The 15,910-nt window shown below is 62.8% G+C and overlaps 1 protein-coding gene across 1 annotated transcript; it reads right to left on the bottom strand.

Annotated features, from left to right (window-relative positions):
* Positions 1 to 7,119: 7,119 nt before the first annotated feature.
* On the bottom strand, positions 7,120 to 15,613 carry Myl10 (myosin light chain 10). The gene is made up of 7 exons (XM_026396944.1): positions 15,594 to 15,613; positions 12,970 to 13,062; positions 12,472 to 12,547; positions 11,843 to 11,947; positions 9,366 to 9,444; positions 7,395 to 7,443; positions 7,120 to 7,314 (listed from the first exon to the last, which is right to left on the bottom strand). Exons 1-7 carry the CDS (start codon positions 15,594 to 15,596, stop codon positions 7,216 to 7,218), a joined length of 504 nt encoding a protein of 167 aa, XP_026252729.1. The 5' UTR covers positions 15,597 to 15,613; the 3' UTR covers positions 7,120 to 7,215.
* Between the last annotated feature and the right edge of the window lie 297 nt (positions 15,614 to 15,910).

The raw sequence follows: 15,910 nt of genomic DNA, 5'->3' as shown, positions 1-15,910 counted from the left end.
AAACTGGTTAGTCCCCCTCCAACTCCAGCCTCTCCTATCCTGCCCTGGGTGCCTAGTCCCCAGCAAGCAGGGGACCCGAGCTTTAGGGTCAGGCAGTGGGGAGAGCCCCAGGCCTAGAGTCCTTATCCCTGACTTTGGGTCCATTCCTGCCTGAGTGTCCAAGGACATTCTTCTCTCTGAGTCTCAGCTTCCTCATCTGTGAAATGGGACCCCATCCACCTCCCAGGGGTTGACAGGCCCGACCTTCGGAGTGATGACGGGGGGCTCAACCCTCATTTTTGCAGTTTTGCCTGGACATGGCCCTCGCTCAGAGGTATCTGTCCAGTGAAGGTCTCCGACCCCCAGCCAGGGGTTATGTGGGCCCAGCCTGATCTGAGATTCCATCCCAATGTTGGCCACGCTGGGCGACGGCTTTCTGGGGCACCCACTTCCCTCCCCATGGTACCTGCAGGCTTTGGTGAGGCCCGTGAGCACTGGCACAGCTTGGAGGCAGAGCAGGAAGGAGGAGACCCCGTCCATTACAGAACTGAAGAGGGCATCTCTGGGCGGGTCTCCACTAAGCAGGAGGCCCATGGGGCAGGAGCAGGCTGGGCCGGGGCATGTGGAGGCCAGGCTGCCCCCTGGGACGGTCCTGAGATTCTGCACCTTGTACTGCATCCTTGGTCCTTGGGTGCCCACCACAGCAGCCAGGAAGCTGGGCAGTCAGCACTGATGGACCAACAGGGGAGAGGAAGAGAGAGGCCAGGGGCACTGGACAGAATCAGCTGGAGGTGCAATGGGGCACCTTGTGCAGTCCAGGAAGCTGGGGATGGCAGAGAGGACAGGGTGTTCAGGCCATGCCCAGCGGACACAGGTGGAGCCATAGAGGGACATCTCCCATCCCCTACATCAGCCAGGGGGCTGTCCGGGTTCCTGAATGGTGTTTGGCTCTGGCTATGGCACTGGGCCCTTGAGGCCTAGGAGAAGAGGAACCCTAGGTGGACAAATCTGAACCAGGTGCCAACAGACCTGTGCCTTGTGGCTGTTTTCTTCCAAGCCAGGCCCCAGGGTTCCTGCCAACGTGGTCCATTCCCAGGATACAGGCTGGAGAAGCCCGAGCCGCGAGGCTGCCTGGCTGCCAGTAGATGGCGCTGTGGGGCCACAGGGCTGCCCTGACCAACAGGCCAGGCACAGGCTGGGGTTCCCCAGGAGGCGAATACCCTCACCACGTCTCTCTGATGAGGAATATGAGGGTCCAGAAAGGTCCAGTCACTGGCCTAGAGGTCACAAAGCCTAAGGACCAGGACTGGGGTTTTCTTACCCCAAATGCCACCACTGAGATCCCCAACCCTGCCCCTCCCCAGGTTCCCCAGGCCCTAGTCCTAAGAGGTACGGTCACACCCTGGAACTGGCTGGGTTCTGGGTGTGCCCTCCTCCCGCCCACGGTGGCTGGACAATCCAAGAAGCTGAAACTACCAGTTTTAAAACTAAGTCCCCGATTAGGGGTGGCTCCAGGCCACCTCTCCCTCCCAGCCAGGCCCACGCCCTCCAGACAGACACTCCTACCCGGAGCCCGCCTGGAGCAGAGAGGTCTGGGGCACCCATAGGCCGGACCTGCTCAGCCCAGACCCTCATGGCCTGCTTGTCCCCTTCACCTGATCTTGTCACTCCTGCACCCCTGCACATGCTCAGAAATGACCTGTCCAAGACCTGTGATTGGGGCTCTGGAGCTACTGTGTGCCTTGGGGGTGGGGACCAACCTGGGCCTCTTGGGTGGTGACCAGGGCCTATAAGGGGGGGGGGGGTTCTGGTCATCTGGGGACTCAGGGCTCCTTGCATCAGGCAGAGGGTATCCCAAAAACGAAAAGCTAGCCTTACGGCCATAAATAGAAGGGAACCAGAAAAATACCCTGAAAACAGAGCAGGATGGTCAGTTCTGGCTGGCGGACTGCCCCAGAAAGGACGTCCACCCAGGCCTCTCTCTGACTGTTAAGGGGGATAGGACCCCCCAGGCCCTCCAGCCCCAAAAGGAGCCCTCCCTCTCCTCAGTGAGCCTTCCTGGAAGGAGACCCCCCTCCTGCACCTTCCCCTGAGTTTCTCCTACCCACTCAGCTGTGCCTCCTCCAGGAAGCCCTCCAGGCTGGACGGTGCTGCCCTGTTCCTCATTTTTTTCTGGCCTTGCCCCTATCATCTGGATCAGTAAGTCACTTTTCAAATCATGTCACTCTAGTGGAGTGGGGGGGGGGACTCTCAGCCTGTCCTACGCAGTCCTGGTCCTCCCCCTGCCCTTTGGTCCACCTCCAATCTGTCCACCTCTCTACCACCTTGAGTCCCTTGTGCATCCTGATGTCATTGTCAGCCATGGTGTCACCTTCCCCTGGAGCTCCGTGGGCCGGAAGGGGTCCCCCACGCCCGGCCTGTTGGAAAGGAGGGTTCACCCAGGGAGGTCAGCGCTAGCGTGGCCTCTACTTTCCAGATGGAGACACTGAGTCTCAGCGAGGTCAGTGACTTGCCCAGGGTCACCCTCCGGGAATTGCTGACTCCAGGCCCCCACAGGGCTTCTCCCCAGCTTCATCCACGGAGACCCCAGGGCCCGGTGGGAGAGAGGCAGACCCTCAGGGCCCTGGAGGTCCAGCCCAGCCCCGTCCTTGGCCAGCCCAGGGCTCCCAGTGGCAGGCATGGATAACATTCCCTCTGTGGCTGCCCGTGTCCCCTCAGCACCTCTCCACATGCCTCCGTCACCCCTGGGGCCTGAAATTCCATGGGGACGTCTCATGGCTCTGAGTTCTGATGTCAGGGATAAGATCCCCCATGTCCCCCAGCTCCAACCCCCCCCCCCCAGGGCTGTGAAAAGGTGCAGCCTCCCCCAGGGGTGCTGTGAGACCAGGGACCTGCGGTGTCAGGCAGGACCCCGCCCCGCCGCCCTGTCCCTGAGGAGCCCCGCCCTCCTGCGGTCAGCCAGGCTCCCAGGGAGACTCCCCGCCCAGCCGGCTCCAAGCCCCTGGGGTCCGTCCTGGAAGGCCCTTCAAAGGCCCCGGCCATTCTTGAGCAAGCGCCAGGAGGGAAGTCAATTCAGCAGCCACATGGGTGGAAGGAATTTGCCATTTCTCTTCACAGAGACCCCCTCGTGATTTACACGGGGGCCACTGTCCGGCGGCCCTGGATGATGGATCCCAAGTGGAAAATGAGATGCCGGGACACAGGCGTCTCGCTGGGCTCGTTACCCGCAATGAGATGCAGCTGGCCCCGGGAGCCAGGGCCAGGGCAGGGCCAGGGCAGGGCCAGCCCCCTCCAGCTCCCTGGGCAGCCAAGGCCTGCCACGCCCTGCCCGGCTTGCTGCCCCTCACCTCCCCACCAGGCCTGCTCGGGGCCACCAAGAATGTTAGGAGAGACAGAGTGGCCAGCTCAGGAGTCAGGTCCCCTGCCAGGCAGCACAGCCACCAGGCGGCCCAAGAAGGACCCCTCCTGGGAACTGGGGGTCTGAGACCCCAAGGGCCACAGGATTCCGCCTGCTCACGGGGAGACAGAGGCCTAGACACTCAGAGCAGGTCCCGTGGGGACCCAGGGAGGGTCAGCTAAGTTCCAGCCTCGGCCTCTGGGCCTCAGTGTCCTGGTAGGGACCCAGAGCCGCCGAGTGGCCTCCAGATGACTCACGCCAGTCAGCCTGGCTCTCCGGGCCTCCTGGTTTTGATCAAGGGTTTTCTAAGAGTCTACTATGTGCCAGGCCCTGTGTGGGGTGCTGGGGGCACCGCAGCGGGCACACTCCACCCTGTCTCCACCCTAGGATCCTATGGCACTGTGGGGAGACACAGCCTGTTTGGGGGTACTGGGTATTGACCCAAGGTTGCTTTAAGACTGAGCCACATCCCCAGTCCCTTTTTTTTTTTTTTTTTTTTTTTTAAGTCAGGGTCTCACTAAGCTTGCTGAGGCTGGCCTTGAACTTCTGATCCTCCTGCCTCGGCCTCCCAAGTGCAGGAGTGGGCCACCAGGCTGGCTGGAGACAGACACTATTTTAACAGCTCCCTGACAAAAGTAGCTGATGCCCTGAAAGCATGTGCCACTTAGCTGAAGCCAGAGTGGACTAGGGGGCAATTGGTGCTGGGCAGGGCAGGGATCCAGACATAGGGAAGAGCATGAGCAAAGGCCCTGGGGCAGAAAGAAATGGGACTTTCAGGCAAGCAAGTGAAATTCTGCAGTGGGAGCCCAGAGCCCAGGGGACTGTGGGTTTGGTCAAGGAGGCCAGCCAGGGGCCCTCGTACCTTTAGAAAGGTGATTCCAGTTCTGACTCAGGACAGACGCTGTGTCCACTAACACACACCCCAGAACACTGTCTCCAACCTCCTCCTCATCCCCCGTCCTGGCCTTTCCCCCTTGGGATTGCAGTTGTCTGTCTGACTGTCTGTCTCAGGAGTCTCCCTCAACCCCAGCCCTGGGAGGCCAGGCCCCTGCAGCGCCCCAGAAGCCCGGCCTAGAGCAGGACCCAGGGGACCCATCCGGGTCAGGCAAAGCCAGCCCAGGCATTGCTGGGGACACGGACGGAGTCGTGGCGGCAGAAGGCCGCTGGCGAGGACCCGGGTCAGGGGCAGCCACGGCCACCAGGAAACCGTCTCTTGGGAAGGAGGCCACCTGCAGGCAGCGCCATGCGTCTCCAGCAGCCCCACACCTGGCCTGGGCCACTTGGGGCCCTGGGGCCCACCCTGCCCTGCAGCCTGCACAGAGGCCTTGAGGACAGGAGGTGGCAGTGGTGTCCTGGGTCAACTCTGGCTGGGGACAGATGAAGTGAGTGGACGGTGGAAGGTGGGAGCCTCACGGAGCCTCCTGGAGTCCCCTGGCCTCCCCAGCTGCCGTGGCCCTGGGGACAGGCTCTCGGGGTTGGCAGGCCTCGGGGCTGTTGGGAGTTGAGCTTCCGGCAGGCGCTGGTGGCCCGGGTGACCCCTCCCTCCAGGCTGGGCTCAGGTGGTTCCGTGGGCCCCCAACAGGTCTGGCAGCTTGTCCGTGGCAGAGACAGGGCTGGGCCACGGTTTCTAGGAAGGACAAAGTCTTAGCTCAGGAGGAGGGGGACAGAGCCATGTCCCTGTGACCCAGGGGCTGGGGAGCAAGGTGCCTGTTCTCTCTGTGACATGTGACTCCTGGTGCGTCCTGCGTGGAGAGCCAGCACAGGCCCGACGCCCAGCTCCACCACGGACCCTGGGCAACCCCCGGGCCTCAGTTTCCTCCTTGAGCTCCCGCAGAGGAGACAAGACCTGCCCACGCAGGCCGAGGACCAGGGCGGCCCTGCCAAGGCCACGGGCCTGTGTGCGCCCCCTCAGCCTTCTTGTTGTGGTTGTTTTTTGTACCAGGGACTGAACTTCGGGGCGCTTAACCACGGAGCCCCAGCCTCAGCCCCTTTTATGTTTTATTTAGAGACAGGGTCTCGCTGAGCTGCTTGGGGCCTGGCTAAGATGCTGAGGCTGAACTTGAACTCACCATCCTCCTGCCTCAGCCTCCCGAGCTGCTGGGATGACAGGTGTGCTCCACTGCGCCCGGCTCCCCTCTCATCCTGACCGTGCCCATCCTCTGGTCTCCCCGCCGGGACAGCACAGGCTCACCCAGGCCCTGACTCTGCTGCGGGTTCAGAGCTGTAGACGTGACATTCGTCCACCTCCTGGGTTTCCCAGCTGCCTGCTGAGTGGGTGGCCAACCCCGTTCAACCTCTCCCCCCACAGCCAGTTCTCCTCCGGGCTCTCTCTGGGCACGGCTCCGTGGATCACCAGAGCCATGACTCCTCCTGCACCCCTCAATCCCAGGGGTCCTCCACCCTCCTCAGAAAAGGCCCTCGAGCGTCCTGGGACCCGCACACGTGTAGTAAGGCACCCTCCGCGCCCCCCTCTTCAGGTTCAGCCTGATGGCCTTTCCCATAGGTTCACATCCGGGTTTCCAGGCACTGGGTGCCAGAAGAATGGGAGCAACTGCTAGCGGGCTTCTTGGTGGGGTGACGGAATGCTGTGGATATGGACACCCTCGTGATTATACCCAACGCCACTCTAGAATAGTCGGTGTGACGGCGTGTGAGCTGTATCTCAATAAACAGACTTGACTTTAGATTCAGAGACTTCCTTCTCCCCACAAGATGACACAAAGGGTATCACCAAGTCACTGTGTGTCTCTGAAGCTTCCTTGTCTTGCTGGGCTCGGTTCCCATGTACAGATGTGCTGTGGCCTTTGCATCCGGGCTGCCCTGAGGGGTGCTTGTGTGGTTTCCCCTTGGGGTCTATTGTAACTCTGCAAGTCCCCACCATGTCTTTTGATGGACATGTGATAGGTGTCACAAACCCAAGAGTGGGAAAGCTGGATTAACATGAATAGACGCTGTCTGACCCAGACCTAGCTCCCCAAGTGGCTGACTCGTCGTCATTAGTCACCTTCCTCGCCAACACTTGAGATTGCCCATCTCTTTATTTTAGCCACTGAGCTGGACCCAGACCGTGTTGCAGTTTTTGGTTGTTGTTTTTGGTACCAGGGATTGAACCCAGGGGTGCTTAACCACTGAACCACAGCCCCAAACCCACTGCGTTTTCTTTGTATTTTATTTAGAGACAGGGTCTCACTGAGTTGCTTAGGGCCTCTCTGAGTTGCTGAGATCCTCCTGCCTCAGCCTCCCGAGCTGCTGGATTACAGGTTGCGCCACGGCACCTGGCCTTATTCTGTGTCCTTTGTGTCCTGCGTTCTGAGTGTCCTGTTCAAGAAGTCTTCTCCTTCCCTCTCAACACCCCTGGGCTCTCCCGCCTCCTCTCCCACTCTGCCATGCCCACCTCCTACCTGCTCCTTCCCCCTTCCCATGGTTTTTCTGCCCCCCTTTCTGTCCCCTGTAACCATCTCCCTCACCGCAGTCAGGGTGATCCTCCTGCCCACGGATACGTCTGGCTCCCCTTCATGTTCCGGGGACTGGCAGAGGTCCTGCCACGCACTAGGTGCTCAGTTGGAGCCACACAGACGAAGGCCCTGTCCCGGGGCCCAGCCGGGGAGCATTCGAGCTGTCAATCAGCGCTAAACCAGCCACGAGGGAGGGACAGCCCGGCAAAGCCAGGGACCAAAGAGTTGGGAAAAACCAACCCGATGGGAAAGTTCTCCCCAGTGACCACCCGTCACGCAGGCTCAGGCCTCAGCGGCATTTATTCCTGCCTGGGCGGACCGTGGGACAGGGGTCCTCCCCCGGGAACGCCCCCCGGCCTTTGCCGGCTCAGCGGGGACCGTGCGCTAGTCCTTCTCCTCGCCGTGCGTGATGACGTAGCACAGGTTCCTGTAGTCCAGGTTGCCGCACACGTCGGGCGGGAAAGCCGCGAACATCTGCTTGACCTGGGGAGGCAGCCGGGGGTCAGCCTGGGGCAGCGCTGCCCCAGGCCAGGGGACCCGGCTGCCCCAAAGCCCACACCTACCTCCTCCTCGCTGAACCGGTCGGCCTGGGTCATGAGCTTCTCTTTGATGCTGCTCATGGAGAGACGCCCGTCATGTCGAGGGGAAGGGCTGCCCCAGGTGGGCATGCAGACCCCAGGGGTGATGGGGACTGGGGAGTCCTGGCCCCGGAGGACACCAACCTGGAGCTGGCGCTCCCAGCCCTCAGTCAGCTCAGACAGCCTCCTCTGTCACCCAGGCTCTCCCCACCCAGCAGCAGGTGGGGACTAGATGGATGACCTTGAGACCCCATCATGACCTTAGGGTCACTCTGATGCCCAGGGTGTGTTGATAACCTACTAATGTCATTGAAGCTGGGCAGGGTGGCTCACGCCTGTCATCCCAGCAGCTGGGGAGGCTGAGGCAGGAGGATTGCGAGTTCAAAGCCAGCCTCAGCAAAAGTGAGGCCCTAAGCAACTGAGCGAGACCCTGTCTCTAAATAAAATATTTTAAAAGGGCCGGGGATGGGGCTCAGGGGTTCAGTGCCCCTGGGTTCAATCCTTGGTACCAAAAAGAAGGTCACTGAGGGAAGATGCCCAGGACCGGGGCATCTGTAGACTTCTGTGTGGAGACTTTTGCTGATATCTGCGTAGCATTTCACAGACACTAAAATGCTGTTCTAGACACAGGACAGCCTGCCCACGCCCGGCCCCTCTGGGACCTGGGAAACGGGGACTGGATCCCCCTTTCACTAGGGGGGACGCTGAGGCTGGGGGGCTATGGCTTGCCCTACATCCCACAGCGAGACAGTGGGGACCATCCCTGGCCGTCAGGAGAGCAGCTTCTGGGGGCAGAGGAGCAGCCCGAGGTGGGACCTGGGGCCTGCACACAAAGGGACGGATCCCCTGGCACTGGGGGACCTTGCCGGGATGGGGGGACGGGCTGGTGGACAGACAGGACGATCAGAGGGCTGAGCTAGGCCCCGTGCTCCCAGAGTGTCCCCTGGTGCCTGCAAGGCAGGCCCCGCTCGGTGCCGATGCACATTTTCCATTATTTATGTTTCTGGGACAGTCACAGTTTCCGACTCCCTGAGCTGGGGACTCGTCACAGACGCTGTTTCAACCAGAGCCTCCTCTGTGGCCTGCTGGCCAGCAGCCACCTCCTCCAGGTCCCGTGGCCTGGGGAGGCACCTTCCATTCCCAAACTGGGTCCCTGATATGGGTTCCTCCCAGCCCTGTCCTCAGTGGGTGGGAGAGAGTAGGGGGCTGGTCCAGGCCAGGCTGGGTGGGGGCCCCAGGTGCCTCCCCTGGCCCCAAGGTGGAGGTGGGAGCCTCAGGCCCTCGGAGGGAATGGGAAATGGGGGACCCGGACGCCCACAGGACTCTGACTCACCCTCTTGGGTGAGATCGTGTGAGATGGGACCAACCGGCCTCCCCTCCACCCCAGGGTGAGACTCCGAGTGAGCACTCCGTAAAACCACCCCAACCAGGAGCACATGGTCATGGTCAGGTGGCCTGAGCATGTGGGGGCGGGGAGGGGATCTCACCTGCCCAGGGCCACCAACCCAGGCCCAGCCAGGCTCAGAAGGAACCTCCTGGGCACAGATCAGAGTTGACACAGCCCCAGGGCCTGAGTAGGCTGCCACTTCCCTGCCTGGGGCTCTGCCCCCTGCACCCACAGGACTCCCATGCTCCCAGAGCAGACCAGGGTCCCCGGCTGGGGAGTGAGCCCCCACCCAGGTGCTGCACCCCCCACCCCGGCCACCTGGAGTCTCCTTCAAGGACCCCTTTGCCTCCTTCCCCACGACTGGGGAGACCCCCAAGGGACCCCACACAACTCCTGTCCAATCCCACAAGCCTGCAGAGGGGGACGCTGGGGCCCAGAGAGGGGGAGGGGCCCAGGAGGGGCTGGGCTGGGCAGTGGCCTCCTGACAGGGTGCTGCCCCTGCTGGGCTGGGCTCTGGGTGGGAGAGGGAAGGGGCTGCCTCCCCCCGGGACCCACCCCAGCGCACTCACAGGTCAGCCTTGACGAATCCCTTCCCTTCGGTGTCGAACACCTTGAAGGCGTGGAGAATGGTCTCCTCTGGGTCCGTGCCTAGCAGCAGCACATGGGGCAGGGAAAGCCGTAAGGTGGAGAGACAGGTGCCAGGTGGGCAGGGGTGGGAGGTTAGGGCCCCTCCTGTGGCTCCCAACTTCTGCTCCACGGGGAGGGCCAAGCCGCTCGAAGCAAGAGCAGGGAAGTGAGAGGGATAATAGACAGCAGCACTGTGGGTAGGTGAGGTCATGCACAACCTGCACAACTGTACACGGACACCCTGGGTATTAGCTGTGTGCTTAACTCTCCTGGCTCTATTTTATAGATGAAGAAACTGAGGCTCAGAGAGGTTCCGTGACTTGCCCAGTATCTTGAAACTGCTCTTGCACGATCACTGAGATCTGAGTGGTGGCAGCTCTGGGGCCCACGCATTACCCAAGCTGTGCCCAGAGGCCGTGGAGAAAGAAGAGCTCTGTTCCCGGGGCTTGGACAGTGGCCTTGGAGGGTCTTCAGGGTTGACCCACCAGGCGTGGTGGCGGCGTGGCCAGAGCGGTTTTGGTTTTTATCACTGGCGTGGCTCTGGGGAAAGCTGTCGTTAGAAGATAGATTCTGGTACCCACCATGGGCTTCGGCGGCCCTCGTTATACCACTGGGGAAACTGAGGCCCAGAGAGTCCACCGCCTGCCTGAGGCTCCCTAAGAGAAGGCAGGTGTGACGTGCCCCTGGGGACCTCTGGAGTGCCCTCCTCCTCCCGCCACCTGCCCCCCCAGGAGACCGGGGCAGACTCTGTCTCCCCTGCAGAATGGACACTCGTCCAGGTCAAGGTAAGCTGGCCCCAGGGACGGAGCCTGGATGAGCTGGCCTGCTGGCCGGGAGTGCCCAGAGGAGGTCCTGCCAGAGCAGGGCCGGGGCCCTCAGGTTGGTCAGGCAGCAGGACAGCGGTGGCCAACCTGGGGGGGGGGGTGCCGAGGTCAGAGGCCGGGGCTGGGGTGGCCTCTGCTGGGCGGTCTTGGTCTCCCAGATGAGTCAGCTGAAAGCGGTCTCTAAAGAGGCCTGGGCTGGGCGGGTCTGTGGCCGGCCCCGGCCTCCTCCTGAGTGAGGACGGTAAGCTGGACTCAGTTAGTCCAGGCCCAGCTGCTGGCCTCCAGTTCACCCTGGCCTCCTCCCTGGAGCGGGCCTCCGCACTGGGGCCTACAAACTCATAAAACTGGCTGCGGAGGGACTGCTTCTCATCCTGGCTGGTGGGAACCTCGTGACAAAGTCTCCTGTCCCAATTAGTGGGAAAGGGGTGGCTACCCGCCCCCCCCCCCCCCGCCCTTCAGGCTGCTGGCCTCTCACGCAGGCCTCTCACGTGGGCCTGGCCAAGTTCGCATGACAGGCCAGTGTCCCTGCACCGATGAGGAAAAGCTGCGGCCCTGCGGCCCCACCAGGCCTGGTCACATGGCCAGCCCAGCCACAGCCCAGCCAGAGCCGCAGTCTGGGTCTCTCCATCTGCAGGACAGGCCGGCCATGGGGGCGGAGAGCGCCTCTTCTCCCCCTGGTGATGGAGGGCCTCAGGGGACTGCGCACCTGACACAGGCCCCACGCCCAGGCAGGATGGACCCTGCCTCGCCTACTGTCCAGGCCCCTGAGCTGTCCACCCTGGTCACCCAAGGCCACTGCCTCGGCTTCCCACCAGGCATTAACAAGTATCTCGGTCACATTCCTTGGGATCAAAGATGGAGGCCGCCTCCCTGCTCAGGGTAGCCACCAGCTGAGGTCCCCCGTGTGTCCCCCAGCTTGGTCCCCTTGGGCTTCTGCGCTCTTCCAGCAACAGCACCCACCTCCCAGGGCAGCCGGAGCCTGACTAGGCCGGCCACAGACTCTCATGCTTGGGGATGTCATTATAGGGACCCGGAGCCAGGAGAGAAAAAGGCTGGGGACAGCCACCGGCCTCCGCCACAAGCTGGTGCCATGTCTCAGGGGAGCCCCGATCAGAGCCAGGGTCCCAGGTGGGGCCCCCTCCTGGCCACTTTCTTGCTGGGGCACCTGGTCAGGTGTCACAACCTCTCTGAGCCTCCTCTGACTCATCATCTGTGGAAGGAGTCCCCTGATCCCGTCCCTGGGGGGGCTATGGTGGCTTCAGAACAAGCCCAGGTGAGTAGCCAGACCTGGAGCGGGTGGCGGTCATTTTTGGAACCCTGTCCCCGACAAGGTCTCTCTGCCTGGGCACCAGCCCCATCAGCTGATCAGCTGGGGAGGGAGGAGCTGGGAGTGGCCATGGGGCTGTCCTCATGGTGGGCCGAGGCCACGCGAGGCAGGGCTGTGACAGTGACCTCCACCTTGCCGGCCAGAGGGGGCCTGAGGCAGGGTGCGTGCACCAGGGGCTGGTGCCTGGGGCCCTGTGTTCCCAGCCGTGGTGACCAGGTGTCAGGGCCCCCACGGCTGGCTAACCCGGCGGCCGGTGGCCCCCGCTCACCCTTGAGCTTCTCCCCGAACATGGTGAGGAAGACGGTGAAGTTGATGGGCCCGGGGGCCTCCTTCACCATGGCCTCCAGCTCCTCGTTCTTGACGTTGATGCGGCCTGGAGGGGGGGCAAAGGGGGGGTCAGGGCGCAGGGCGGGGCGCTGGGGGCCTGCGCGCAGCCAGCCAGGGAGGCTCCCTCAGGTGTCCCAGCTCTGCCGTCCCTAAAGCCCGACCTGCTGTGGGGACATTCAGCCCTCGGTCTCCTGGGCCTCCATCTGCAGATAAGGAACGGACCTCGGGAGCTGCAGGGGGCCCTGGCCTCTTGGCTCAGGTGGATGCTCAAGGCGCATCCAGAGTGGCCTGGCCTGTGTCCCCTAAGCCCCGCCCCCATCAGTGCCTAACCCCTCCCTGGCAGTTGTCCCCACTTCTCCCCCTGCTGTCTGGACCCCTTGTGCCCCCGCCCTTCACACAGGCTGTTCCACCCTGGTAGTGTCCTTCCCGGCCCCAGGTCCCCGTGCTCCCCAGTCGTCCCCGACCTTCCCAGCAGCACCCCAACCCCAGCTCCCCCTCGCCACACCAGGTTGCCTGGCGGCCCGGGCTCAGCTCCACCCCAGGCCAGGCGCCCGGCTGCGGGGTACCCACCCAGGGCCGCGAACGTGTCCCTCAGGTCCTCCTTGTCGATGAAGCCGTCCCGGTTCTGGTCCATGATGGTGAAGGCCTGGCAGAGACCACACTGAGCCACCCTCAGCCCGCCCAGCCTGGGCCCGTCACCAAGGCCAGGAGCAGGGCTCCTGCCAACGGCGGCCGGGAACCTCGGCCAGGGCCCCTGGGTCCCCAGCTGCCCTGCCTGGCCGCCCAGAGCCCGAGGGCCGTGGCCATCAGAGCACCCAGTGGCCCGTGCTTGACCCCCCTCTCAGGCGCTCAGCCACCCCCATTTACCGAGAGGGAACCCCGGCTCAGGAGAAAGGCCTGGCCAAGTCACACAGCCAGCGCCCTGAGGTTCAGGAGGGCAGTGTCCCCCCGGCTCCAGCTCTGGGGCACACCAGGGTGGCCCAGGAGAATGAGGACACACTCGGGCAGCCCCCGGCAACCCCGGACCCTGTGCCCTTCGGACCTCGTCCCTGGGGGCAGCCAACCAACCTCCTTGAACTCCTGGATCTGGGACTGGTCAAACATGGAGAAGACATTGGAGCTGGCCCCGCCGTCCACCCTCTTCCGGGCCCTCCTGGGTGCCTGTCGGGAACAGGTGAGGCCCTGCAGCTGCCCCTTCCTTGGAGTCAGCCCAGCTCAGCCTCATCTCCCGAGCACCGAGTCCTGGTGCCCGCAGCACACAGACCTGGCTCCCGGGAAGCCGTGGGTTGGCCAGTCCAGCAGGAGGCCTACGGAGCTCTCCCTGCCACCTCCCGCAGGGCCAGGCACCTGCCTCCTGCCTCCTGCCTGCCCCCACCCCACCTGGCTACCCCAGTGGCACAGGGCACTTCTGTCTGCACCGTGTCGGGGACCCTGTCCCCTCTGCTCCGGCTGGAATCTGGCCTTGTCCAGCTGCTAAAAGCTTCCCATATGTTCTCAGGATTTGTCCCTTGCCACCTTCCAAAGCATCTCCTCCCTCCCACCTGGGTCCCCCACTTCCCCAAGCTCCCTCTGAACTGCCCTGCCCCCTCCCCTGTGTCCGGGACGCCTTCCCAGCCTCCCAGGAAGACACCTCCTCCAGGAAGCCCTCCTGCCCGCCCAAGGTCAGACGAGGTCAGACCAACAGGCCCTGCTCTGTTCTGGGCCTGACGCCCTCCAGAGCGCACACCACCCTGTCCTGCCATTTCCCTCCCCGTGGCTGTCTGCCCACCTAAGACCTCAAGGGTGACACCCATTCTGTCCCATCGGCGGTCTCTTGGGGCCCACCCCAGATGTGGCTCAGAGCGGGATCAGTCCATGTTTGGCCATAGCCTCCGTAAGTCAGGTCCCACCTAGGCACACGGGGGACTCAGGCCACCCACGTGGACGCAGCCCTGGGTCTCTGGCTGGTCTTCCTGCCTCCAAGGGTTTCTTTCAGATAATCCTGCTACCTGTGGGCCCACCACTCAGCATTTGTGAAAGCTCTATGTCCCCAGGGTGCCCCAGGGGACTTCCCCGGGGCCTGTCCCTAAGTTGGTCCTTGAAAGAGCCTGTCCTTGGCCTCATGGAGGGAGAGGTGGAGGTCCGGGCTCCCTCCAGCTCAGCCTGCACCACCCTGGCTGCCGGGGGGGTGGGGGTGGGGCCTGTCCAGCGCCCCCCCGCGGGCTTCCCTGCCCCCTGCCCCCGCCCAGTGCCTGTGTGGTCTCCCCGGCCCCCTCTTCCCTCCGGCTCCTGGGCCCAGGCAGGAGCAGCAGCACCCGGCTGACTTATAATTAGCTTTTACTGGGTGCTTTGTCTCCACTAATCCTTTGAAAGGGGGCTGGCAGGGTGGCTGGGACGTCAGGATGCTGTAAAACCTCTGTAATATTATAAATCCCTTCAGACATGGTAAAGAAAGAAGCTCCCCCAGAGCCCGTCTCCCATAATTACACAGACATTTCCCTCCGATTAATAAAAAAGGATCACTTCCGTCTGCAGGTACTCTGCCCTCTCTCTCTCAGACCTGCCCTCCGTCTCGGGGTGCCACCCCCACCCCCGTCCAGTCCAGCCTTGCACACGAGGACCTAAGGTGGCCCAGAGCTCAGCAAGGGGGGAAGGGATCTTGACCAGCTACAGAGGGGGGACATGAGGCCAGGGCCCACAACAGCCCACCCATCTCGTCACTTCCCCTTTATTATGAGTCCCTGAAAGTAAGGGTCCCCTGAGAGAGACACCTGGGGAAGAAGGGGGTCACTCCAGCCCAGGTTTTAATTCAGGCCTCGCTGCTCACAGGCTCTGTGATATTCAGAAACGCACTACCCTCTCTGAGCCTTGGTTTTCCCCATCGATAAACCAACAGAATGCTGGCCTCGGGCACCAGAGCATTTACCTGACCCCCCTGCTGACCTGCTGACCCCCAGGCAAGCCCTGTGCCTGATCTCCCAGGCCCAGAGCCAGTCCCTGGACTTGGCCCCAGAGCGTCCAATGCAGCTGGAGACAGGCGATCAACAGAGGGTGGCCGAGGGAGCAGGTGCTGAGCCCGAGGTCTCAGACCGTGAGGGGCTAAGTGAGACCCAGGCTGGTGAGACCCAGGTTCACAAGAGCAAGACAGAGGGCCTGCAGGGGGCAGCTGCAGGGGAGCCCCTGGGGCCTGAAGGGCAAAGCCAAGGTGAGCCGGGGGACCTCACGCTCTGGCAGCCACGCGGTCTGCAATACCCACCCCAGACCCCAATAGGAGCTGTGTCCCCGCAGCAAGGGGCAGAGTGGTGGCCTCCACTGGGCAGCCCCTAGTCCCCGCTCTGCCTCCTCCCCCCTGCTTTCACCTCTGCGGCCCCCACCACGCCTAGGAAAGCAGAGACCCAAATCAGAACCCACGTGGACCGACTGCCACCCCTCAAGGTGGACCGAATCTAGGCACCGAGGTCAGACCAGGCACATCAGGTCAAGGTCAAGGATGTCAGTAAAAGGAGTGAGGTCAAGGTCAGAGTGAGTCCCAGTTAAAGGTAAAGGTTAGAAATGCAAAGTCAAGGTCAAGGAGATGGAGTTGAGGAATGAAGTCAGAATTAAGGATGGGGTCGGGCATCCTAAAGGTCAGCCCTAAAGGCCCCAGCTGAGCTCCCTGGGGAGAGCCGGACGCAGGGACGTGGTCCAGCGGGAGGCGAAGCCGCCTGTCCTACCATGGTCTGGAGTCTCCTTGCGGCTGCACCAGGCTGGGGGCAGCCGGGGGATGGCTCTTTAAATAGTGCTCCTCCCGGCAGCCGGCACCCAGCCAGGTCTAGACCTCAGTTTGGAAGGTGACCAGGGACAGGATGGGAGCCTCCCTGCCAAGCATCTCCCCTGGGCCACGGGGAGTCAGCTAAGCTGGGGATCCAGAGACCGCCTAAGCCCGGGGATCTCCGCCAGCCTGGGGCCAAGTGTTTCCTCGGGTGCCAAGGGACCAAGATTCAGGAAGGGGCCCAGGGACAAGGACATGCAGAGAGTTGAGGCCTGTGAC

Source organism: Urocitellus parryii, chromosome 9 (assembly GCF_045843805.1).
Source record: "Urocitellus parryii isolate mUroPar1 chromosome 9, mUroPar1.hap1, whole genome shotgun sequence".
NCBI lineage: Eukaryota > Metazoa > Chordata > Mammalia > Rodentia > Sciuridae > Urocitellus > Urocitellus parryii.
The sequence above is the reverse complement of the archived record's forward strand: the minus strand, read 5'-3'. Positions and strand labels throughout refer to the sequence as shown.